The sequence below is a fragment of the Bombus fervidus genome, chromosome 6 (assembly GCF_041682495.2).
Source record: "Bombus fervidus isolate BK054 chromosome 6, iyBomFerv1, whole genome shotgun sequence".
NCBI classification, from domain to species: Eukaryota; Metazoa; Arthropoda; class Insecta; order Hymenoptera; family Apidae; genus Bombus; species Bombus fervidus.
The window spans coordinates 14,534,320-14,561,455 of record NC_091522.1 but is presented as its reverse complement, the minus strand read 5'-3'; the positions used below and the strand labels follow the sequence as shown (position 1 = coordinate 14,561,455).

At 45.8% G+C, this 27,136-nt stretch overlaps 1 protein-coding gene across 2 annotated transcripts in view; it reads right to left on the bottom strand.

The window, feature by feature from the left end:
• Cmpy (crimpy) overlaps window positions 1-27,136 on the bottom strand; it is a 153,916-nt gene that overhangs the window by 101,510 nt on the left and 25,270 nt on the right. For both annotated transcript variants that reach the window (XM_072005353.1, XM_072005351.1), the window contains exon 5: window positions 26,758-26,802. In XM_072005353.1, coding sequence (XP_071861454.1) covers window positions 26,758-26,802 — 45 coding nt within the window. The remainder of the gene's footprint in view (window positions 1-26,757; window positions 26,803-27,136) is intronic.

The window sequence follows — 27,136 nt, the reverse complement described above, 5'->3', positions numbered from 1 at the left end:
TGCGGGGAAAACGGAAAAACGGCGACCGCGAATTGAGCTCGCCTGGACGACTCGTTGGATAGAAATTTCGCGGGAGTACCGATCGTTAAAAATTGCCAAGGAAAGGAGCGATCGCAAGGAAATCGCGTAAAAATGCGGGTAAGCGAGCTGCGGATTATGTCGACCGGCCATTACGACGAACGGAATACGCGACTCGTCGCGACTGAATTATCGATCGCAAGCGATCGTCGGTCGGGTTCGCGAACGCGAATAGTCGGTTTCCTCGTGCAAAGTGCCGTTATCGGAGTTCCGACCGCACCTACACACACCGTATGCTCGCGAGATCCGTCCGTGTGTAGCATTTTCGACTCTGACAAACCCGCATCTCCGTAGAGCGGCGCAGAGAAAGGGAGACACGCGGTTGAAACCAACGGGACACCGGCAAACGCCTACGCGATGCGACGGGAAACGTATCTGCCGTTGACGGTTCGTCGATTACGCTTCCACTCGTGTAGCCGTCCGGCTCGTTGCCCATTTCCATCGACCAGCTTTAAAGAACTTCCATCCACGACGTTGTTTAAAGTTTAGCGGCCCACGCGACCTATCGCCCACGATCCGCTTCCAACGAGCTATTATTTTCCTTGCTTTGCCAAATGGAAAACGCTCGGCCGAAACGAACGAAAGCGGCGTCCGGTTGTTCGAGCTATTTAAGCGATCTCGCGTCGGTATCGCGATAGATTACGCGGCGACCGATACGACCGGTTTATCGCGACGATTCCCGTTTTCTTTGGATCGTGTTCGACCACGTCGTTCCAACGTCGCGTGTCAATTGGAATTTGAGAAACCGCGAGACGTCGTCGAACAACGCCGGAAACGCGAAAATTTCACTCCCGAGCTACGGTTTATCTTCGCTCGTAGAGATAACGAAAGGTCAGCAGATTTTTACGCTCGTTGCGGCTCTTCCGTCCATTTTCCTGTTCGCTCCGACACGATAAAATTATATAAACTCGAACGTGGTATTCAACGTCAAGGTCCGGCGAATTTCCAGTCGCCATTTTCCAGCGGTCGTCGTTAATTATTCGAAATGCAAACACTCGGCCAGACGTTTCTTCCATTTCGCGTACTTTTCGAAATTTCACATGGTCGGAAATATCGCTCGAACAGCGAAAAGCACCGACGTTCGTATCTTTGAGCTGCGACGAATGAAACGGAGCGAGAACAGAGGAGATCCGACTTGGTATAAAGGAAAAGGAATTACAGAAATGGGACAGCCAGTCAGTCGTCGCGAAAAGCCACCGATATCTTCTACCTCTGCGTAAACGTTCCTTTTCTGCTCGATAACGTCGTGCAGAAAAAAGGAAAATCAATCAAGATACATATATATACATCTATGGATCTATGCTGGCACCGTATATACAGAGATGGAAAAAATCCTGCGTCAGACAGGATCGCTTTGACATCGATGCACTCATAGATCGGCCGCTTGGCAAAGAGAATCGGCCGGTAAGCATTCTCAAAACGATGACGTAGTCTGATAAGATAAGCGACGGAAATAAATCTCACTTACTCGATTTGTCTGCCGAATCGAAGGAACAGAGAGGCGAGGGACCGAACGACTCGAATTAAATTTATCGACGAAAGATCGAATCGATAAACGATGTTCGAAACACGCGTGGATGTTAAAAATTTGGGATTCTCGCGCTCTTCCGCGGCATCCAAAATATACCGACGAATCGTCGTATATTTTTCTATGCCGTTTCGAACGTTGCTTCGCGTTTTCGAACGGTTACGAAATCGTCCAAGTTTCGCCGTTAGTTTACGATCGATCGTCCGGCGAAGGCCGATCGTCGCTCGAAATACCCTGCGAGACGCAACGCGATGCGACGCGGCAGTGGCGTTAAATCGATGCCACGTGCCTCGCGAAATTTTCAACCAAAATACTAGCCAGCCTCTGGCAGCCGGACCTGTGGCAACCTCTCGGTGCTTGTCTCTCTGCCGCTTCTTTCCCTGCATCATCGGATAACCCGCATCATATCGCTTCGTTCGCGATCGGCATATTTTGCCATTACGCGTTCATTCGCGTCGTTTGCCCCACAGAACCTGACGGTCGATATCCCCATGGTAAATGCTGCAACAGCGCCGGACATCTTCTACCTCGCGGAAAAGCGATTACGATTAACGGCGAGTAGCGAAATTCGTAACGTCAGTCGTCGGAACGCTGCTTCCACGCTCAGATACGCATCTGTCTCGCGAAAAGTACCGTAGCCAAGATGCACGAGACGAGTATACTCGAATCGCGAGTATGGTCGCGCGAATTTTCTTCTATCGGTGTACACGTACGTTCGGTCTAAATGCGTTCTCATGCCGAACCACGGTAACTTGCATTCGAACGTCCGCGCGTGCCACTTTGCGAGAACCGTCGACGTCGACGTCTACGTCAGCCGAGCCGAGACTCCGCCGCCGCAATTTCCCTAACACGTTCTAATTATTACCTAGAATTCTCGGAACTGGCGAATAATTTGCTCGCTGTCGGTGCGTGCGACGACGAGCACTGCTCCATTTGCATAACGCTGGCAAAGTGGTTTCAACGCGGGTACCCCGGCTAAAGGTTGAACGTTGTGCAATTTTATTCGACGTTCGAACGTCGCGGAAGGAAAAGACGCGCGTATTCTCGTATTTTTCGAGCCAACGATTATGTAGGTAATTAGCGCGCGTCGATCGGCCGGCCTTCGTCGTCCGACAGCAAAGCCGGAGGAAAAACGAACGTCGCGAGCGCGCGAAGCGAGCGAAAACATCGTTTGACTTGCCCCTTCCCCCGCCCCACCATTGATTCATTCTGACCGCCACCTGTGGCTTTGCTCGTCTTTCACGGCCACCGCGAATTCCTGAGAAACTGTAGGTTGGAAAAAGCACGAGCAACCGACACGGCCGCGCCGAGCTTCGTAGTTAACGTCTCGTGAAAAATAAACATCAACTCGCGACGCGATAAGCGAAGCGGTCTCCAAGGTCAACCCTGAAATTCCAGTTTAGTTTCAGGCCACCGATAAATGGGAGAGGCGCGGGGCGAATTCAAATTACACGATATCTGGCTGGCAACGAGAAAACCGCCAACTAAAATCCCTTGCACGCCCTTTCACCATAATTCTCTTGTCTTCGCGGTTCTCTCTTCTTCCTTCCTATAGTTGTTCGTAATCGTTTGAGAGAGGGGTAGAGGGAGAGAAAGAAAGGCCGCTTACTCGATGGCCTTGATCTACGCACTAGATCGTCCTTGAATGGTGGTCGCTCGTCGAGAGAACACGCGCGTTCGTTACCGATGATCGCGGGGCACCGGCAATCTTCGCCGTGTCTACACGCTACTTACTCGGGATATCCCTCGGAAAGAAAACATCCGATCGACGAACACCGTAGGATCCTATCGCATCGCCCATCTATCCCGTCAACCATGATAATAATCGACGCTGTATCACACTGTTTCCAACGGCTCGTACAACGTTCCACCGAACGAACGAGAATCTCCAACGATCGGGTCCGAGCTTATCGATTCACCAAAACACGCGACAAACGACGTAGACGAAATCGCGAAACGACGCTTTTCTTGGTCGGACGAGTAGAAATTGGTCGACGAGCGCGGAAACGACGACGCGTCGTTATCTCGACGACCGCGAACCGAAACTCACGCGAGGCGCGAGCGAAACTGACTCGAGCCGTGACTCGGACTACGGTTTTATACGAGTGACTGGTTTCCCCCCCGACACGCTACGGCCGCGATGCGTATACACTACGCACTACAGCCAACTCGGCCCAACTCGCGAACCGTGCTGCCTAGCTTCTTGCCGTTTCACCGTGCGAGCTTCGCCCTTCGTCGTCGATCTTAAATCCAACTCCTACCCACCCCCTCGTGCCGAATTTAGTTTCCATTCTACCGAAGGAAACCGTGCTCGTTGCTTGTACGCGCGAGCTTCCCCGTCCGACCGTGAAGCCAGAGAAACCGGCGTCACTCTGTTTTCGCAGCAATTGAAAGCCAGCAGCACCCATCCGATACTCGACGCTATGGAACGCGACGAGTGGTTTGTAACGATCGCGGCAAAAGTTGCATCGTTGACTAGCGAATTCTAAACGATTTCCACGGGGGAACCGGTGTTCTCCGCTTTGACCCTCTTTCTCCAACTCTCCTTCTTTTCCCTCTCTCTCTCTTCTACGTCTTCCCATTTTGCTTTCTAGAAATCATCGTGGCGGCAAGAAGCGAGAGAATCCATATCCTCGACCCGACAGAGACAGATCCTGCCGCTGTCAGATCCTCGCCAACATCTCGAGACTCGTAGCCCGACTAGAGCCGTAAGATAACACGCGTCACAGACCTCCGAACGAAGGCGTCGAGTTTACTCACGGAAAATTGCCTTGGCGTGCACCCACACAGTTAGTACGTGCATCCGCGTTTATACAGTCACACAGACGAAATGCCGTACGTACGAAAGCAGCTATGAAAATACGTGTATTATTATCATGGCGAATACCAGTGGGTGGGAAAACGTTGAGAATCGAAGCGAAATCTCGATACCGTTGCATCGCCAGATATCCGCAAAGATTCGCCGAGTATGTGTGGAATACGTTTGCATTCGCGCGACGCCATCTCCGATCGACCGCGAGCATCGCGTTAAAAATCAACCGGCGCCGATAAACGGAACAGCGTACTGTTACGATTGGCTACGTCGGCTGCGATGGTCGAACGTCGGCGATTACGCCAACGCGTGCGTGCATACGCGATGCCTGAAACCAGGCGAAGTATTAATTTCCCGGTCTGTCAGACTCGCACGTTCTCCGTTCTCTCCTACGTCGTTGCGTTTGCGTGACCGCGCGTATACATAACGCGTTAAAGCTTCAACGTAGCGTAACGTGATGCAACGCGTTGTAGAACGAGGTGCGTTGGCTGCGTTGCTATCACCGGAGAAACTCGCGTATCTTCGACTTCCAAATGGTGGATTAACGCGCGCATCCGCTCGAGATTTCGAGAAAGGTGCCGCTTGGTGGACCCTACGCGTTTTCCCTTCTCTTCCTTCTCGTCTTCTTTCTATACGCGCGTATAGACGCTTTCCCTCGCGTCGTTGTTTCTCAGCTATAGAAATCGTTCGCTGCAAAGCTGGAAAAGATTATGGGGAAGCGGAACGGTTCGAGCTGCTCGTGCCGACGTATCGCGATTATGAATTACGATCGTTAGGATACGGCGCTATGCAGATGGTCCGGATATAATTTAAGATTTAATCCGGACCGCGACGCAAGCTGCGGCTTCCACTTGGCTTAAATCGTCCGGAGTCTTGTCTTACCTTCGGAACAAAGGCTTCTTTATGAACGGCACTTTGCTTACTCCGTTATACGTTGCTCCGCGATATCGGGACGTAGGATCCACGACATTACCTGCACGTGTAGCGCAGGCGAATAGAAATATTTGGCGCGCGTCGACTTCGGCCAAGAAATGAAATTTCCAGGCAAACTTCTCGGCCGGCGTTTTAATAAAACACGACGAACTCTTCGACGACGGAACGACAACTTTCTATCGTTCTTTCCAACGTCTCCGAGAACTCTTCCTCGGAAGAGAACGCGCGTTTATCTTTTCGTGCGTCGAGGCGTACGCGAGTAAATCTACGGAAAGAATTCGACGCGGCACAGACATGTGCTCGCTACTCGAATACGTCCGCTAAGCTTTGCTAAGCCGAAAGCGTTGTACTACGAGAACGAGGAAACTGCGGAGCCGAAAAAACGAGACCCCAACGGAAGAAAGTAGCGCGAAAGTGATTTCTTCGTTTCCACTTGTTCGTCCGGAGCACCGGAAAGTTTCTCGTTGCGCGTATTTCCACGTGTCCATGGAAAAGCCAAGTCTGTAATGCGCGAACGAGAAATTGGCAACCGTCGTCTTCGATATTCCAGCCGATATATCCATATTGGTCAGATTAATCGTCGACTAATCCAAATGGCAGCTCGCACGAACTGCTAATTAAAATTGGAACGCGGTTTAAACGTATCGAGCGATACGCGTTGTCGAAACTCGGGTGACGTCGAATTCTCGTTTATACCGCGATTTCTATAAACGACGTATTTCTATAAACGAAGGGCTGCGAAGTCGGCAGTCGAAATTCCCGACGCCGATTCCGACTGCTTTCTTTTTATTTTTTTTTTTTTATTTTCTTTTTTTTTATTTTCTTTTTTTTTTTACCTCTGACTCCCACTCTGACTGCGACCCCAATTCCATTTACGATAAATTATTAACGCATTAATTTATACGTGCACGTGTATGTTGTACGTTTGACGAACAGCGACGAACTAATTTATGCGTCATAAAATACAGATTTATCGTGGCTAGGATGACGCCGACGATATCGACGTACGAAGAACTATTTCTCTAAATGGGAAATGGGCTATTTGTCCAAATTTTTACAGCGATTTCTTTTATTAATTAGAAACGCGAATTCCAGTACTTCTACTTCCAGGAAACAAACTACGGCACGAATTTCGCTCTGAAACGTTTCAGAATTCACGGTCTCTCCTCTCTAATACGAGAAACAGTAAAGTTCAATATTTACAACACGGTTTGGTACAACGCGACATTTCATAGGAATGCAGCTGCCGTTTTACACGACGATTACCCACATTTTCTACTTTTGTGCATCGATACGAACGTTGCGCTTTTAATATGTAAACAGTTCTATGACAACTTTCGATTATTTTCGCCACATTTTTCATTTTACGTGGAATTTGCCAACACCGAGCCGCAGTCAGCGTATTTTCTTTCAACTTCGCCTCCGACTCCGATGATCGGAAATTCCCTCCGAATTCCGATTTCCACTAGACGACTTCGAATCCACGTCGTCCTGCCTGTAACGGTATCGAGCTCGTCGTATCGCAGCGACGACGACTCGGTGGAAGATCGCGTGTCGATATTTCCACCGTTTAAAATTAGTGATCGCGTAGCGAAGGGTAAAGTACTTTATCGATCGAGACGAGTAGCAGCAACGACGTTTCCGTCACGGAGATTTTTCTCGCGAACAAGATCGTTAGTAGATGGGAAACCGGTGTGCGCGTAATTTAAAACGATAGCACGAGCAGCGGCGAACCGAGTGCCGCGCGCGGAGAACGTGCACGGACATCGAATGGCTGTAGCTGGATATTCGTAGCGACTCGAGTAATCTCGGATTATCGGATGTCTTCCAATATCGGGCGATACTCTTAGGTAACGGAGCCAGATGATTTTTGTGTGCCGAGGAAATTGCGTCGGTCGGAGAAAGCCGGGGATGCTGGGTGAAAAATTACGAACGTTCGCCAGGCGGTAAAGTCGAACGCGATCCAAGGATTTTTTGGTCTGTACGAGCCACGCGGCTGATAAATAAACGAAGTGTGCTCGGATCGTGGCAGAGATCCGAGGTGCGGAAGTTTAGACTGTAGCGGGAAATTTACGCAGCGTTGGGACACGAAGAGCGAGTGGGAAACGAGGAACGAGAGTGACGCGCGTTCGAAATTCAAAGGTAGTTGGCCCTTGGATTCGGCCGGTGCGGTTGCATCGTTTCGCGAGGGACATTTACGAACGAGCATCGATTTGCAAAGCCAACCGGGTCGACCGCTGCCGGTCGACCAAAAGCTATTTCACTTTGTGATTTCGAAAACCGCAACGCCGCTCGCCAACTTTCAAGTTTTCGAGTCAAGTTTTGCTTTGTAAAACGAACGCTATGTTTCACCGATCACCTCCGCCGATGTCCATCGTCGTTCGTTCTCATTGACGTATCGCAAATATTACGTATTCGTGGCACACGGAAAGCGAAGTTTCTATCAATTTGTCCGTAACATTGGTTTCCGATAAAACTAAATTTAACCGGCAACGGATTAAAATTACACGATAAAACGCGAATACGTGTTTTATCGACTTTTTAATTTGCCTCTCGATTAAACTTTTATTTTCTCCGCCGCTCGGATGGTTCGCGCTATTCGCGCAAATCGCTTCGCCCTTGTTCGCAAAATTTTCTCGCGGTGTTTCGGTCAAAATTTAATCGCTCGACCGGACCACCGACCGAAAGATTTAAGGTAATGGCGTAAAAGAGCTGGCCATTGCTTATAACGAAATATTAAACCGACCGCGATCTACCTTCCACCTCGTCGCTAAATTTATCAACAATTTTCGAAAATGTTATTCCAACGCGTATCCTTCGGGCTGCGAGTTGTGTATTTAGGTATCCAGACGATGCAAGAATGCCAAACAACAAACTACATACCGGTTTTGCGTGCTCGTGTCGTACAGTCGTGAGCGTCGACCGAACGAAAATACGAAGAAACGGACGGTGAAACGATCGCGTTTTCGTCTCGGCGCCGCGTTCGTCAGAGCTTTCTGTTTATGTACCTTCCAACCGTCCCACGCCATACCGCATTTCCTCGCTACGATCCAATAATAGGCGAATACTTCGAGAGAATGACGAACGCCTATTTAACTCTCCGTAAACGCGCCTTTCTCTCGTCTACGTTGACTGGCATAGGCGGTCTACGGTCGCAGCACGATGTACGGAGACCATCCATACACAACGTCGTTTGTTCACCAAAAATGAACAACCGTGCGAACGTGCTGGACGTTTACCAGCGATTTGAAATCGGTGCAAGATCGCCCGACTTTCTCCACATCTTCCGAAACCCGTAAACTCCAGCACTCGCACGCTCCTAGCGTCCACGTCTGCTCGGTGTTTCCAGCTATGTTTTCCAGCGTAATTGCTGTCGCACGTTGTATTAGGTGTCCTTCTTTCACAGACGCGTCTTTTACAGCAACGCATTTTTATACAAACACGAAACCTAATCTGTACATTTTTATCTTGATAGAAGAAAATGGATCATACGTAATTCGATAGAATAATGCAAAACGGAAAATGTTGTGCATCCATTATTTCCTTATAAAACGAAAGAAACTTTTCGGACGACCCAATACGTTGTATCGTTTAATTCGCGGCAGAAGAAACAGCGAACTATTAAACTATCGCGGAGATTTTTTAGTTAATTTGGAAGGTTATCGATAGATTTTTACGTATCTGTAGGAAAATCTGAAAGTACAAAGAAACAATTACTCCACGTGCAGCCGTCGACGAGTCTTGCTGTTCTCTATCGACGTAATTACTAAGAACCTTTGTATGCAACCGCTTCTCCGTATTTGACACCTGAGGTCCAGGCGAGCGAACGCGAACCCTGTTGCCTGATATCGGCAGCCATCGAAGGAAAAGTTGCAGTGGACAAAGTACAAAGGAGCCTGTATCGCTGACAACGAGCCTCGCGTCTTATTCTTTCCTTTGCAAAATCTCTGACGCGTTACTACTTCCACCGCGTTATCAATTCTTCGCGTTGCTGTTGTATCGTATTAATAAGTGGCGGCACTCGGCAACAAAGTATATCGCCGAAGCGAAGTGCCTAACGAGCCATCGATATCCCAACGAAGAAGGCGTGCGTGGCAATGATCGCGGACCTAAACCCATCTGATAGACAATTAGGTTTGAACCAGGAAGCGATAAAGTGGAGTTGTAACTTGACTAGCGAAACCGAGAGCGAGACGCGACGCGATCAAAAGAAGACGCTTGTAATTAACCTAATTAATTACATAATTAACTTTAAACAACATTAATAATTAACATAAATTGACCTATACACCGAGTGATTATTTAACGCACTATACCCAATATCACCTCAAGTATATATCTTTATATTATATATAAAGTATAAATATAAATTTCATATAAATTTCTAACAGCTACATCGATTTCGCGTTCTTTTATAAGCTTTCCGATGCAAAGTATCGTTGACAGTTGGTCGTTTTATTCGCTTCGTAGTCGCATTTCATTTCGCTAGGAAGACAAGTAGAAATTATAGAGTCGGTGGTCGGGGATTTGAATTACGAAGAGAACCGCGGCCGCGAGTCTTAAACAGCGGCGAGGACGCGCGCTCTCGAAAGCCATTCGTTAGCCAGGAACCCGCGCCTTTGTTAGTTCCCTTTTTGTTAAATTTAGTTTTCGTAATACGTGGCTCAATGCCGAAGACGCGACGCGCGGTATAACGTACCCTTGGCACGAAAACTCGTGCAGCGTGCAAAAAACCTATTGTCATATACGAGCCAAATTTGCACCGACAAAAATACACGAAATCGACGAACAATTGCGTTCTATACTTTCCACAACGTTCTACCGATTCTCTTGCTATTATACGTATCTGACGTAAGAGCGCATGGTTTTAAAGTATACAGGTAGTCACCGCGACAAAGAAAGAGAGAGAGAGAAAAGTAAATGTAGTTGGATCACTCTGAACATCTTCTATCTTTGCGTTTCCTGTTTAATTACGGAGATTCTTCTCGTTACTCTCCAGGATTCGTAGAGCCAGCCAGGGTAATCGAGCACGCTTGTCATCGAATGTCTGTAGACGGCCGCCACGTCGGAGATCCACGCGGTACCGTCTTCTCCGATCCGGTGGGAACCGCAACCGATCGACGCACGACCGAGTCTACGCGTTGTACAGGATTGATTTTTACGTAAAGGATCCGGCGTACGACGTGAACTTCACGCCGACGCGCCTATTAGTAGGCAACTACGGGTCTGACCGAGCTGCAAGATCGGCGTACGCGCGTGTCGACGCGTGCCCGATTTTAAATGTAGGACGAAAGATCGCGAAACCGTAACGTCCGTGAGGAATCACCGCCAGATAATTGTACGGACGGCACGTGACGTTCTTATTCAGAAAAATGTGAAACTGCGCAACGATCCGCGGTCTAGTTATCGGCATGGAAACGACGATCTCTTTGCTGACATACATTGTGATCTCTTTGCATCTAGAAGACGTCTCCGGATTTAGGAATTTCGTAAGGATGTCGGAGAGCGATTTCGAAATGTTCGCGCAGAAAGTTGCTCCAAAAATAGAGAGAAACGCGTGAATCGTTGCCGAACCGTTGGCGTTGTCGAACCGTTGCCAACAAAAAAGAAAATCGAAGCAAAACGAGCCTGTCAGCGAAAAGACGATTAACCGGAGCTGCGTGTTGCCCGTTTGCACGTTCATCCAACGTTTGCTCGCGGACGTCGAAAAGGAAATACTTGTCCACGGACTCGCCTTTTACCTTCGGTTATTTCCAGATTTTTCCTGGTATAACGTACGCGTATCGACTACGCAAGATCGTCTGTCCTGACTCTCTTCGGATTTGAATTTTCTCTCCCGTTGTTCGCGGATGTTCCACGAAACACGAGTCCGCGGACGAGTATCTGTCGACGTAGATCAGGCTCCGCTAAACTTCTGCTGCAGCTGCAGCTTCGACGATGTCCACGATGATAAAATATCATGGCGATTTATCGAAAAGAACGAACAAAATAGAATAAATATCGTCGAGACTCGTAGTTGGAACTATCCGGAGAAAGGCGTCATAGATGGGCGAATTAAGTCGTATGTGTCAAAGAGTTGAGCTGGAAATTGCCATTTCCGTGGGAAACGGGAATCTCTTACGCGTTCGCCGTGTTCGAAGGACGATTCCTTCTCCCGTGGAAACTGGCGGGAGACGGTGTTCGAGATTCGCTTCTTCTTTCGCATTCCTGCGAGTCACTCGTCGATTTCCACGGTACGTGACAAGATCGGTCAACCGTGAGTACTTTCAGGATTCCAACAGATCCAAACTTTTCCTCTTTATCTTTGCTTTCCAGCAACCATGTTCTGTGACTGGATTGTCTCGTTTCCTGGTTGAACGAAGAACTTGATTTCGATCTTCCACCATAACCTACGTATACACCGTTGCGTGAAAGGAATGCTAACTTTTTTTTCGTCCATACGATCCAATTTATACTTTCGAATATTCTCGCTCGGATACACGTAAGAAACGTAAAAATCTTACGAACGAACAAACTGGAAAGAGAGAAACGAGATAGTATTTTACGCTCCGTGCTCTCAGACCGCGTGGATAGAGTTCTAGACTCGGCTAGTATTTTGACGAGAGAAGTTGACGAGTGATTCGATACGTGGGGAAACACAGGGAAAGAGAAAGGCGGAGTTGCAGAAACCACGAAATTTGTAGTCAGTCGGAGGTTCCGTAACGGTAGGAGCAACTACGCGGAGGCACGTCAAACACTCGAAAATGGTTTAGCAAGATACGGTAGATAAGTTGGAGGGCGAAGCTCGTCGACACCTTCCGGCCCGATTTTCCGACATCTCGCCGCATTCCCTCTCTCGTTGTTGCGAAACTCGCTAATACCAACCGGTTGGTCGTTGCACGCTCCTTTGCATCCGGTTTCGTGTCTCGTTTCATCGTCGATTACGCGCTTCCGCGTAGAAGAGAAGACGGTTAAGGTAGCGGGGAAAGTGCGATAAGCAACGATTCGATCGTTCCTCTCGGGAACGAAGAGCGCTCGCGGTTGTTCGCGAGTTTGGTAAAAAGCAACCGGCGACGAGGCAAGAATGCGCCGACTAAGGAGAATTCGAAATATTTACGTCCGGCGCGCGCTCCGTGCTTCGAGATAAGAACGTTTGCTCGCGAAACACTTGCACGACATCGGTAAACAAAATGTTGTACTTAAAGGTGAAACGTTGGCGTCGTTCTCGCGGAAGCTGCCCTCCGGCTCGACGCTTGGCTCGCAAACTGCAAACACGTCCCGGCCAAGAATCGATCGGTCGAACCGAACGTCAAATCCTAATCGGCGAATCGAAACGAACGGATCTTGGCCGAGATTTTCGACTCTAGCGAAGAAGAAACGTAACGTTCTTGGTGAAGTTGCAATCGCACCGACTAAGGCAAACATCGGGAACCCGGTGAATCACGAAACGATGGTAGGTATCGTGATAGGGGAGGATAGCTCGTCGGGATACGGAAAGCGGAGCATCGAGCCCAGTGTCGGGTCATAGAAGGATCAGGTCGAATGGATGCTCTTAGTGATTACATTTGCAAGTCAAATGAGCTAGTCGACAAGATGCTACGTATACTTATATACATAGAAAGGACAGCTATCAGAAAAGGGTCAAAGGACCGGGACAGAGACCAGCGACGCGGCACGGCGAAGGCTAAGACGGGATGAAAAAATGAAGGGATATCGGTCGACCGAACTTCCTTCGCCTTGAAAAGCGTCTGAAACGGCCTCGTGAAGAGGCCAGAATCGTGGAGGACGGTGAATGGAAAGGGGCGCGGGCGGTGAAGAGAAAAGACGGAGGAGGAAGAACCTTCATTTCGCGAGAGGGCGAAATTGGGTATGGAAAACGAAACGAATCGTCGAAGAGAATGTGTCACGGTTCTCTCCTTCTCCCTTCTTCTACCTCTCGCTTTCCCCTCTCCTCTTAGAATTCGTGGAAAAGAAAGAAAAGTCACGCGGGCTAAGTAGCGACGAAGGGGGAGTGCGGATCGGAGAAAAAGTTGGGAAACGATGGAGAACGTGCGAAGAGAGGACGCAGAGAGAGAAAGAGAGAGAGAGAGAGACAGAGAATCGACCGGGAATGCCGGCGAAATGACTTGGTAGGTTTATCCTGGACTAGCTTCATTTTCAGCTCTCGTCTGAATATAAAAGACAATTTAATTATAGAAGGATTTTCAAAGGCGAGTCGGCTTTTCGTTCTTTCACGCTCCTCGTTTCCCCGTGCTTCGTTTTATCCCTTTATCCGTCGACTCTGGAACCATCTGGTAAAACGGACCGGAGCACAATAAACGGGACTAAAAGTTAAAAGGTAAAAATCTTTAGATTACCCAGCCTAAGCTAATCTCGATAATTTTGTCGTCGTTGTTGACGCGACGCGGTTCGGTTCGATCCAGGAAAACGGTAGATTTTTATAAAAACGCGGCTCGTATCGCTGAATCGGCGATCTACGCGCGTCGGTCAGAATGGAAAAAAGTTCGAGTCGGATACGAAACGGGAACCGTCACAGGAAAACTACAATTCGGTCGATATAGCGCGTACTTTGGCGCTTATGCATTATGCAGTCGGATGAATCTATACTATTCCGTCTGACGATTTATTCGCGGAAGAAGCATCGTCGACAAAGCTTAATCCGGCTGAATCGCGACGTTGGAAGAGTCGAACGTTATCGCGTCGGGTGACGTTCAACGCAAAATCGAGGTACGCTATTATGTAATTCGTTGAAAAGCGTCGTAAACTGTCCATAAAGTTACCACGCCGCGTAACGTCGATTGTTTCGTTCGTGTTGAATCGAACCGAAGTTAAACACGTCCAGCAGAAAAGCCAGTAAAACGGAATTAAACGCATTCGATATATGTGTGTAATTTGCAAGACGATTGTCCGCGCTGAAGAGGCGCCGGAAAGCGTTTCGAATCCGCGTCTCTACGATTCATTCGCGAGTCGACCTCTTTTTCTCTTCCAATGGCGCATAATCCTCGCGTGTTTTCTTTTCCGGTGAAAACGACGCATAATACCGGAAGGTAGAGCCGATGCGAACATCGCGTGGCGTCCGCGCCTCGTCCTCGTTCATCGTCGATTTAATTAACGCAACGTTGAAACGCGCTCGTTTCAGAGCCGCCGCCGGCAAACGAAATTCGAACCGTCTACCCGAATTGGTAAATTCGCAGCCAGGCTTCGCTCCGCCTAAAGACGTTGTCGTCCAGTTTTTCGATGATCTCCGAAAATTTGGATACCGTAGGAGTTTCAAGATCGCGTTCGCGTTTTGACGTTGCAACGATCAAGTATTTAATTATCGGTACACATCGGTATTAGACAACTATACGGTTCTTTCGTTCGTGGAAAACTCGCTCCAAGCTCCTCTATCGGACTTTGGCATGAAATCTTTGTACGAACGTGAAAATATTTCAGCCGATCCATATTCGTCGGCCAGGAGGCGGAAGAGCGCGCGGTCGTGTGCAAACTTAGTCGAACGGCGCGTCAAAGGCGTGTCACGCGTATGCATCGTGCAAGATGCAACAGATACCGGATCAATCAGAAATAATTGGCATGGCTGCATCGTGATCACGGTTACGTGAATAACGGCGTAAGAAATTTCGTCTGATGTTCGCGTTATATAATCGTGATAATTAACGAATGGCAGGCATGCGACGATGCGCGTAATTAAAACGCCGTTTACTTGGCAAATCGTTCCAAAGACACGATATGTAGTGCGAGCGTACAGTTTCCTGCCGTTTCGTATCATTTCGTACCATTTTCTATTAAGTTGGCAACTAAGTTATTGTGGATTTTGTCAATACCATCTAATGACAAAATCCGCAATCGCTTAGTTGCCAATCCAATATTTACAGGCTGCGGCCAGCAGAAGGATAAAAATTAGCAGACGCGTTTTATTTAAATGGGACAGGCAGCAACATCGATTTCAACCTGTTCTCGGCGCAATACCGTCTTTATTAGCGCGAGTTACTCGATACCCGATAGAAAAATAAATACGCGATATTTTTATGGGAAACGAGTAGACGTCTGTTTCGGTTAAAGCGAATTCCAGCTTTATGAAATAATCATGGGAGGCAAGAGCGTGGGATCACGCCAACGCTCGGCCTCGAGCCAAACGAATTTGCATCGTTATTTCTCTTTCGGTCAATGGCAAAATTAGGCAACGAAAGACCGACGAGAATCGATTTATTCGTTGCTATATCGTCGCTGGTTTATCGACTCGAGTTCGCGATCTGCCGTTCGAGTGTACGTAGCGGATTTCGCGCGAAATTGTTAAACACGAATTCTAACAACGGCAAAAATCCGTATAAAGGATGGGGTAGGAGTTCAATTTGGTTGTGCGAAGCGTACGTTCGAGCGTGGATTAGTTTCCATGGGGAATCACAGCGACATCGAAACAAAGAGCGTTATTAGACATCTGTCGTAGACGAAGTGCCGTTTGTGGCCGAAAGAGAGCAGACGGAAGAAAAGAGACCGAGAGAAAGAGAAAGAGAGAGAGATATTAGAGAGATCTCGGATGTAGCTGTAGAATGGTCGTAGTGTCATTTACATATAAATTGCCCACCTAAAATCATACTGGCGTTTAATTTTCCGCTTGCAAGCCGGCTATGCACCGCCATACTCTGTAGCGTCCTACCACTTTGGTGCTTTTAAATTGCCGTAACGTATTATCTCTCTGGTTTGATCGCGCTTAAATCACACTCGCCATCACCATATTCGTCTGGTCGGTACGCAAGCACGCACAAGTAGTATATACGTAAAGACGAGTTTAAATTTTGATAAGATAAGAAACGTTAATATACGCTGAATTCCCAAGATTAAGTAAGATTAAATCGCAGAGAATAGGGAGAGAACGGGAAGTCGTAATTTCACCAAGCGATCCCCTTACTTTTTTTTGTCACGTTCACCCTTCGAACTCGTTACATCGTCCCCCGTCCGTCGGTTCTATTGACACAAACGGCGACTTCGAGTACCCTGGAATCTTCTAGCGCCGCTTATCGTACGTTAAAAGGCGAGTAAGGCCGAATTTGCGCCGTTTCATCGTCCATGATTCATCGAGAAACGTGACATACGTTCTCGTCCGATCCGCGCCGATCCTTCAAAGCGAACTGTGCGTAGATTCGGCTTTGCTCGCTGCTTCGCTGAACTACCGATCGTAAGGTCGGACAGACTGCTCGTTCGGATCTTTATTCGTCTGGGACCGCGAAGTAATAAACGACGTGGCAAAGCGACGTGCAAGTAACGCAAACTCGTGTGGAAGAGGGCTATCGTACCGTCGCGTTCCAAATCTATTTTCATTGCGATACGATCGATACGCCGTGCGACAGCGATTGGGTTTCAGGGGGAAGCGTTGTCGAACGGGAAAGAGTGCGAGCGGGAAATTAATCGATAACGAAGGGAAGCGTTCCGTGAAAGAAAAATGAACTCGAGAAGTAAATAGAAGAAATAGAAAAAGAAAGAGAGAGAAAAAAAAAGAGGAAAATGGAGAAGGGGAAAGGAGAAACAGACGAAAAGTAAGAAAACTGGCGGATCGAAGGGAGCCGCCGCGCCGTAAAATTACACGTAACAACGCGGCAGACGACAATGTCTCGACGAATCCTCGCAGACTACGGCGGAATAATCAAGCTTGGCCTTGCGCGTTCGTGGAAATTGCAGAAATGCCTCTAGCTGTGCTTGTATATTTCATATTTTACGATGTGTACGCAAGTCCATCGTGAGAGCAAATAGAGAGGAGGGAAGAGGGGGAGGGAGCTAGACGGTGAAGGAGATGCAAGAGGAAAAGCTGAAACTTCCTGCGGTGCGTTCTACCGGAGGGCAAACCCGGTACGGTGCATTAACCGGGCATTTACGTGTAGGTAAAGCCGTGTAGCGTGCAAATGCATGCCGACAGATCGTTGTAGTCACGGTCGTTTTTGCACTTCACGTTACCCATCGTACCTCGGCGCTAATTTTTTCATTGAAATCGGCCGAACCGATGACAGCAAAAAGGTCACGCTGGTAAAGCATTAACGACACGTTTCACCGGTAGATCATCAACGTGACGTTATTTTTAACTTTATCGTTTGACCGGAAGGCTAATTCCGGATATAGGAATACGCATTCCTGATATTCGCGACGAAACGTGGCCTCGATTCTATTATCTTTTCGAGTTGTACGTTCACGTGAAAACAGTGTATATATATATATATACACACGTATCACGTACACGATATACGTATAATATAGAAAATTGATATCGCCGAGCGTAAGCTTTATTTTTAATGTGGCTCATTCGGTTTATTGCTTGACCCAATTAATTCCGGCAGTCGGAATTTATCGACAAAACGTCAGTCGCGCAATTTGAAATCTCATTTGAGATTTATAACGTTACCGAACCAACATTTACAACTAAATATCCGAGAATCCAGAGACATAATGCTACGAACGAGGCTGCAATCGTTCGATCACCGTTGCTGAACAAATCGTTCGACTGCCGGTGAGAGACGCGAGGTAAAAGCGGTGCAACCGGCTGCTATTCACGCCAACCCGTATCGCGATATCTTTGAAGCCGCCGTTACTCTCCTCGTCGCGATAATGACGATAGCATCGTGATAATTTTGTCGCGAAACATCGCTAACGATGCCGTCTCTCTCTTCCTTGCGGAAGAGAAACCGACGAAAAGAGATCGATAACGGTAAAACGCAGAGATAATAAAGAAACGGTACGAAACGAAAAGAAAAGCATAGGAATGAAATTTATCGAGATTCTCGCCTTGTGGCGAGCGTTGTCAAAATTGAATTTTCCTACGTTAGTTAGAGAGAGAGAAAGGGGAGGGGGGAGAGAAGGAAAAGAAGAGACAGAGAATCGGAAGAGGGAAAAGGGCGAAAGGAAGGCCACGGATACAGCGGCTGTTCCATCGTTATTTATGTCCTCGACGTACAACGCGGCACAGGCGTTCTCGATATACAATAGAAATTTGTTCGGGCAGACGTGTCGAGCAACCGGAATAAGATAGAAAAAAGAAAAAGGGAAGCAAAAATAAAGAAGGCGGCGGGAATAGAGAAGATTCGAACACCGCACCGCGGCGAAACGTTTTCGGATTCGAGCGAGTATTCCAGGAGCGCGAAAAGTGATTTGGAGGAGGTGTTCCTGCGGAACGAGTCAAAGGGAAGAAAAGCTAGGAAAAGGAAACACCGGGGTTAGATTGATTGCCCCTTTCACCCTCGCCTGCTTCAAGGCCGGACTATAGATACATTCACCGAGCAGACAGTGCGCCATTTCTGACCCGATATCGGATCCCATGTTCGCTACCGATTTCGACTTGCGTTTTCCACCATCCCGATATTATTCTTCCTTCGTCTGTCAGTCGGACACGAGAAATGGAAGAACAACGCGTTCGATTCCTATATTCCTCTTTCCTTGCATCTCTTTTGTATTCGTAGAATTACGATCGAGTCTACTGTTAATGCCGATCGACGTAATTACCTCTCCAAGTAAACTACGAATGCGCGGGCTAATTCGATGCGTTCGTCTCGATAGTCGATGAACCGATTAACTGAATTATCGGCAGCCCATTAACCGAGAACCGTCCGACTTTCCCTAATGCACTTACATTGAAAACGTGCTTTACATTCGAAACCTGTGTGAATTCCTTTCGCGCGATTCCCATAAATTTATTCGGCTACGCCTCCGCCATCCCACGCCACGGTGAAGATTACCATCGGGAATGGAATTACGTGCAGCTACCGAAAGAGCTTTTCACCAACGGATGCAAATATGAATAAGAGCGCGACGTCTGAGTCTTTTTCGACTTTTTCCTCGGCTGTTCCGGCTCGTGGAACCGTGGACGGTACGCTGACAACGCTAACACGTGCTAGTTTATAACTAAAAATTATCGCGATATACTTACACGGTAAGCTACTTATGTATCTACCTCGATGGCCGTACTCCACGAGAAGTTCCTCGTATTCAGAGATTTGACGACCCGCGTCGTTTCGTTTCTCCTTCTTAGGTCATTTCGCGTGGAAATAAGATGGGAAATCGAACATTTGAAACGCGGCATGCGACTTACGACCAGCTTTGTCCCTTCTCGAGTACCGTTATCTGTCGGTTTTCAGTCCTTTTTCGATCCCATTGAAAGGAAGAGGATGACCGGCAAACGTCAAATTTATAACCCTTCAAAAACCTAAAATTCTGATAAGACATCGTTCTATAGATCCTAAGATACCGTGCAAGTGCCATAACTTGTGGCAAATGCGATGGGAAAGTTGTAAACAACGTAGACGAGATTCACGGTACCCCGAAAAACGAATTGATACTTTCCCACTTGAAACGATCGTAATTTCGAAATGAATACGCGAAATTGCAAATATTCCAACGCTATTTTTTAAAGGAAAGTCGATATTTTTATAGCGTGTTAAAATATACTGCCCAAATTGTTTATCAGTAAAAATGAAACTCCACGAATTAAGGTAAAATATCGCCATACGAGTATTCGCTTATTATTAGGTATACTATAAGTTACTTCTACATACGACGATACAATATGCATATATATATATATATATTGTTACGATAATTCTTCGTATTCGATACATTCCACTTCGTTTCAGAAGTAACAATATATATTTATGCATGTTACAACAATAATTCTTCCTACCATACATTTCATATATAAATTCGATACATTCTATATATATATATCGTTACGATAATTCTTCGTATTCGATACATTCCACTTCGTTTCAGAAGTATATATTACACGATATAGTATATTCCGTCCTTCTCTTCTTCGGAAAATAGTTTTTCGATAAAATCTATTTGTGGCCTTGACGTGTCGTACAATAGTACAATTTCCTTCAATTTCTTTCCTGTCCTTATCGCGTACAAGTTGTCGCAACAATGACAAACAAGGAATTAATAAACAGTTGAAGAATCCTTACGCTCTTCGAAACTTCTGCGTCTCCTTGGCGTTATCCTGCCTGGATTGTGTCCGGATTATCTGGTCACTCGCTACTAAGAAATTTTGCAATCTCTTCGACAGAAAGTTGGACATCGTGTTTCTTGAGAACTCTTGACTACAAAACTCACTGTCCTCTTGCGAACGATCATCACGATTACGTGGCAATTAAGAATACTTTTAACATAAAAGCTTTCGAGCAGCTTAAAACTATTAGCTAACTTTTCCTACTTCGCAATACTATAAATAATAAAATCAATAACCCTCGTTTGTTAGGCTCGATCAACTTTAACTTGCCCTCCCGCTCTATCGGATACGTGTTCTTATTTTATGTACCGGCTTCTAAATCGAGATTCGATCACACCGATACGATTGTTAAAATATGCAGTACACCGCGAATGAGTAGACTTATTCGTCGATACCCTATCGCTACGATGGAACGTTAGAAGATTTCATCGAACACGTTTTAAACTCACGTACACGTTGCTGAATTATTAATCGCGCGTCTATGCGTACACTTGTCTAAATTTTGCATAACAGTACCCGATATTATTCACGTCTCAACGCCGATATATTTTGTATCGTGCATTATTTTACACGCAAAGGACCCAGGTCCGTAAATGGAATTAAATTTAAATCATCGTTAACGTACGATGAATTATTAGAATTTCAGGTGCCCGAAGGGTTGTAAATTCGCTACTTTCTCGCCGTCTTTCTTCGCTTCTACGCGTACATATTTTAATCTATCTGCTTCGCGCTTCTGTTTCGATCACGAAAATTGTTACAGAACGTTCCCTTGCAGGAAATTCCCGTTTTAATTGAGTTCGCTCGATCGTCCTACCTATTTAAGAGCGTGCGTTCGAACCATTGTTGCTATGCTCGTAATGTTTAACGCAAAGTTTGTACATCCCATTTTCGTAATAGCCGGCTGGCCGTAAAATTAGCGATCGATATTGGTCGGGTACAAACGTAATAGAACCGATATAAACTTGGATATAAACTCTTTACGTATCATCGAATCTATTCGTAACAGGATAATTAGATGAACGGGGTAACTGGCGTGAGGCGTTTGAACAGGAATTTTGGAACGCGACAATACGTGTTCTCGTTGAGCGGCAAGCAATGATTCGTTAGCTTTCAATGGGAGTCATTTCGTGAGTGTCGGACGCTCTTGTTTCAGAGAGGATTAACGCGGCATCGCGCTGCACCGAAACGCTTTGAAATTCCACTGTTAAGCCAAGCTACGCTGTTTTCTCCTTTTCGTCGTTACGTGTAACTTCGTCTGGGACTATTTTAAAGAGAAAGATGGTGCTCTCCCGGCCGAGAAAGTAACTTTTTTTTTAACGAATAGTTTCATTGGATTCTTCCAGCCGGGAGTTTTCACTCACCTTGTCACACTTGAGATTTCCTTCCCCCGGACACCCGGTACCTTTATGAAGCACTTGGATTTCCCACGGGAACCGATATACCGACTACATCGTTACTCGCGCTTTTCGAATTACCTACTTTCCGGTATACATGGGAAACTTTCGCACGTCGTTAAATCGGCGACAACTTATTTATTAAAAATACGATACGGCGGAGAAAAACAACGGAGGAAAGAAGGAAAATTAATTTCTGCGAGAAGCAGCTTTTGACGGAAAGAGAGAGCGAGAGAGAGAGAGAGAGAGAGAGAGAGAGGAAAAAAAAGAAAAAGAAAAAAACGAAACGGTAGATTCAGTGGCTAACGGCGCTAATTGAACTTCTCGTGTTACGGTGAAGTTTCACTGGCGCGCCGGTTAGAACAGAAGACAAATTTTTAATAAAATTAACAGTTGTAAAGAAAGTATTTCGTTAGGAGGAGATGAATTAATCCGTGCCCTGTGACATTCTCGAGACTTCTTCGACGAGCAGCGGAAACTTTCGAAATTCGCTTAAGCCTGGAACGATTTTTTAATAGAAAGCTTCGTTTCATTTAACCCGGTACGGATACAAACTTTATTTTTCATCGATATTTCTTCTCTCTTTTCTCTCTCCCTTCGTCCCTTTCTCCTCCGTTCTTCGTCCTTCCGCCTTTCTACTCTTTCCTTCTTCCCCTCTTTTTTATTGCCTTCGTTAACAATTTTCCTCCGTCTATTCCTTTTTCCTTCTCATTCTATCCGCTCTTTTCTTTCCCTTTTTGTTTAATCGAGAACGCGATAGAACTTTCATCACAAGTACGCCAGCGGAGGTAACGATATTCACTGGTGCGATTTCTATTTCGCTGCGTCGAAGTGGAACCGTCTTTTCTTCCCCCTTTGTGTCCCTTCTTCGGAGTCTCTGATAAAAGGGGTCGTCGCCGTGGAACCCGGGACAATCTATTCGTTTTATCGGTGCAAATATGCTGGAGGTCCGCAAGCGGAGCTAACAGTTGCCGCGTACTCTCCTCCCTCGAGGATTACTAGCTCCGGCAGCAACAGGAAAAACGCCAATCCGACTATATGAGTATACATTCTGCATGCGCTCATCGACAAATGTACTGCCAGCTCTTTTTTAATACGTCCAAGTATTTCTTCGTGCTACGATGAAACGCTCTCCGGACGAGTCTCTTGAAATTCGAAATGCTACGCGAATCCGGATCTACGGTCTACGTGTAACGATCTTTTAACGACACAGCTCTCGTTACCTTTCCCATCGTTCGCCAATGACTCGACAAATTAGCGCAATATTTTTTCTTCGCACGTTTTTCGTCCGAATCGGTTTCGAAGAGTCCAGGTCCGTTGGAAAGGAAAGACATAAATATGAATGTGCGATCTGAAATGATTTGTTTCAGAGTCCTGTGGGGACTCTGAACGTGAACGTGGGAACAGGACGAAGTGCCGGAACTACTACTCGGCTGCAGAAATTCGAAACATACCGGAAGTTGGTAAAAACGCCAAGACATTTCGTCGACTTTCACATATTTGTCGAGAACTCGAAACTGGAAAAGGACACCTCAACCGTGTTTAGCCTGGCGATACTAACGAGTTGCAAAGATTCTACGATGCAACGAAGAATGTTGACTCGATGGAAAGGAAACAAAAAACGTGAGAAAGATCCGTGGTTTTTCGCTGCAAACGAGGAACTCTTCCTCTGTGTATGTGTGTGTGTGTGTCTCTACTCCGCGTGCAAATTGGAGCATCGAGTCCAAAATTGGATCGAATCGCATTTGTTCCCCTTACCTAGGTGAATCGAATACCTAAGTGATTCGAACAGAGAAAAAAAAAACGGAAATCTTGGATCATTAGTTCGCTATAGATAGTTGTGGTATAGATGACCGAATAACCGTTGTAATTTATCCTTGTTATTATCACTATTATTATGGACCGAGCCTGATAATAAATACAAAGGAATACAATAGAGAATACAATGGAGGGAGAAAGAAAAAGTAAAAAGGATAAAATAAGAGAAAGAAAATACTCTTCAAACGTAGAGTACGCGTGATTGTTATAATATAGAATTAAGTCGTAATGAAATGACTGTTTTATCTGTTAATCTTATTACTGCAATTTACTGCGATTACAAACCAGATAACCGATGTGTAGCGTAATTGCGGTTTAACTAACGAAGCATAGACATGTTCGTACGTTTGATAATTCCCGAGACGTACGCTTAACGAACCCAAGAGCAGCATTTGATGACCATACTTGCAACAATTTTTTATATTATTGTATATTAAATCATTGAAAAATTCGCTAGTTATATTCGCGATTGGTGACTCGACGCTCAGATTGTTAACGTTTTTCAGGAGATACCACGAAGAGGATCGGATTTTACTTCCGTTGAAAATTATATCTCTGTATATAATTTCTGCTTAAAACGCAGCGTGTAGACTTTTTGGCAAGACGTGGGTATCTGTCGCGGAATTCTATGTAGATGGGACTCGACTCACCTACCTAAAGTAAACTTGGCGGACTTGATTTCTTCGTAAGTAGGGAAAGCAACTGGGACTCGACTCACATAGAGAAGATAAGCAGACGATCTCGGCGCTCAATCTACCCCGTCGTCCTTTCGAGGGAAGCCAAGGGAAATGTAATACGTTTGTAATTTCTGAAAGAGAAGCCAGTCCTGAATTTTCGTCGAGCTAGAAGTCACTTGAAATAACATACGCTTGAAACGCGTCGCTCGTTTTTCTGGAATCGCCGTTTAACTTTACCATCCTGACACAGATTGCTCCGTTATGATCAACGACGGCGATGCGATTTCTCGATTAAACTCCTAATCCAGAGCAGGTTTAACTCTCCTGATATTTAAACCAGCGATTCTCCAGCTGTCTGATAATTATATCGAGGGAAGAAACTAAGACGAGACGATCCTCGACTCGATTACTCCAGTTCGAGAATCGACGAATTAATTTTAGCAAATTGAATCGATATCTTGGATGCACGGGAATTCTTATTACATTCGATCGAATAACTTTCTCGAGGCTGGCGATCCTTGAAAATACGTTGCCAACGTAAAATCACGGTTCTCGATATTCCCCGTTTGACGCAACGTGAAAGAATATCCATTATATTAATCGCGTCCTGAGAAACCATACGCGAGAAGAAAGATTCTTGAATTTGGTATCTAACGTTTGACAAAGACACCTGGAATTTAAACCGAGGGAAACGATTTAATTACCGGCTTCCGTTTTTATGTTGACTTTGATATCTCGAGCCGCAAAATTATCTAAAATAGGGCAGTTTATTAAATTGTTTCGGAAACTTTCCACGTTATGCGGCTCAAGAGGATTTAAACAAACAAATAAAAAGTGGGAAAAAAGGAGAGGAGGGAAAAAACAGAATTAAAAGGAAAGGAACGCGGCATCTCTAGCTAGCTCTTCCACGAATGTTGCGAAATTTACGGAACCTCTTTTATCATTTGGTCCGTTTCTCAGCAATGTTTCGTCCTTTTCCCTTCCTCTCATTGATTGTAATGTACCGCGTGAAAGAGGCGAACGTCTCGCCTAAAAAGGGAAGTTCTTATCGCGGTATTGTTGCTCTTTCGTTCTTGTTTCGTAGAAGACCAAACGTCCGCCTACCAAATTGAATTAGTTCTTTGCGTCTTGTGGATCTGACGTGGTATGCCGCCAGGTCTGGTTGGACCTCGCCACCGTTTCTCGCCGTCTCCTTCGGTAATACAATTCCTTGCTTATGCTCCACGTGACCATCTATCTTGACACCCTATTCTATTCTCTTACTTGCTGCTTCGCTCTCGTTTAACTAAATAAAAACCGCCCAGACTAGATTCCTTCCCTCGTATCTCTATACGGAATAAAATCTACCTGAATGTTCACGGTAATCAGGCTGCTGATCAAAGCTACTTTATTCTGCTCGATTCTACCAACCGTGAACACGCGAGAAACGTTTGAACGTTTCTTCTTCCTCTGTCCTTTCGTTTCTATCCGTCTCTACCTTGAAACGGATATCTCTTCAAAAATTTCAACGCTAATAATACTCGACGGGTACGAGACACGCGCTGCCTAACGCTGTTGCTATTGTGCCATTGGCAACGAAACTAATTCCAAGTGTCTCGTTACGCTGTGTGCTAATTGTGAATACAACACCGGTCGCTTCTAATTAGTCGATCTTCCTAAGAAACACCACTGACGGCACATCGCGGAAACGCATGAACAGAACACGCTAACAGAAAACATCTCGCACGGAGACTCTTTTATCGTGGCTGTAGTAGTACACGTAGTAACCGGCAACACGGAACTCGTTAAAAACTCTGTCTGACAGCAAGCTTTTTCACCATTTCCACTATTAGCCTTTGTGAACACACGCGGATACACGCGTAAAGCAATCGTCGCATCGATCAAATATGGTAAACCTCTGGCTGTTTCATTTTATAGGAATAAATCGTTTCAGAAAATACGCGTACCCTTGTTTATAACGTTATATTCCCTTTCTAGTTGCGAAGAATATTATAAAATATTGAGAGATATACAACGATCGTTCACATCGGCAATATTAATATCCTTATCTTTTGTACGAATTCAGTATTAACCGTGCAACAAATTGAATTAAATTAATAACCGTCGCTGGGATACGTAAAAATAACACACTAGATGAATTTCCGCGTCTCGGCATAAAGAGAAACGAGATTTTCACGTATTCCGGCCAATTTATCGTTATAGAGATTATCGTTCAAAGGAATATCGATAGCGTAAAAAAAAAAAAGAAAAAAAAGGAAAAAAGAGAGAAAGGAAAACGTAAAATAATATAGATATTATGGAAAGCATTATAAGGAATTTATACCTTTGTCGGGAAAATGTACTATTCGAACGATTCATCGTGGAGACGATGTAGAGGTAAAAGTCGGAATAAACTGAAAGCTACGAGCGCGATGCGGCGTATAGTTCGTTAACACAAGCGTACTCGTGTAATTTCACTTTAATCCCTCAAACTCTCAATCGCCGATGAATACTAAATACACTCAATTAAAACTCCTCCCGGGAACTTTCGAAATTGACTAAAAGTGACTCACCTTCAACGTCGTCGCTTGGCGTGTTTCCGGAATTAAAGAGGTCATCTGAAACAGAAGTTCATCAACATCAGCCCAGAAAGCGGTTACACATATCTACGTGTGCTTACACACGGTCGCGCGGCTCACACCCGACACAGATCAATTCAATCGCTATTTTCTCCACCTCGTAATCTGTTTTATTAAATTACGTAACGGAGCGACGCGCAAATAAATAAGAAGATTAAACTACCGAACGATACTTTTTCACCAATTAATCTTTCGAATAATCGAATTATTTGTCCATCTCGACAGATAAACCAAATCGAAGGATCTTGCTCGTTTACATCGCTATATTAGAAACACCGTGTCCTCTTTTTCTTCGCAAAATGAAAGAAAACAC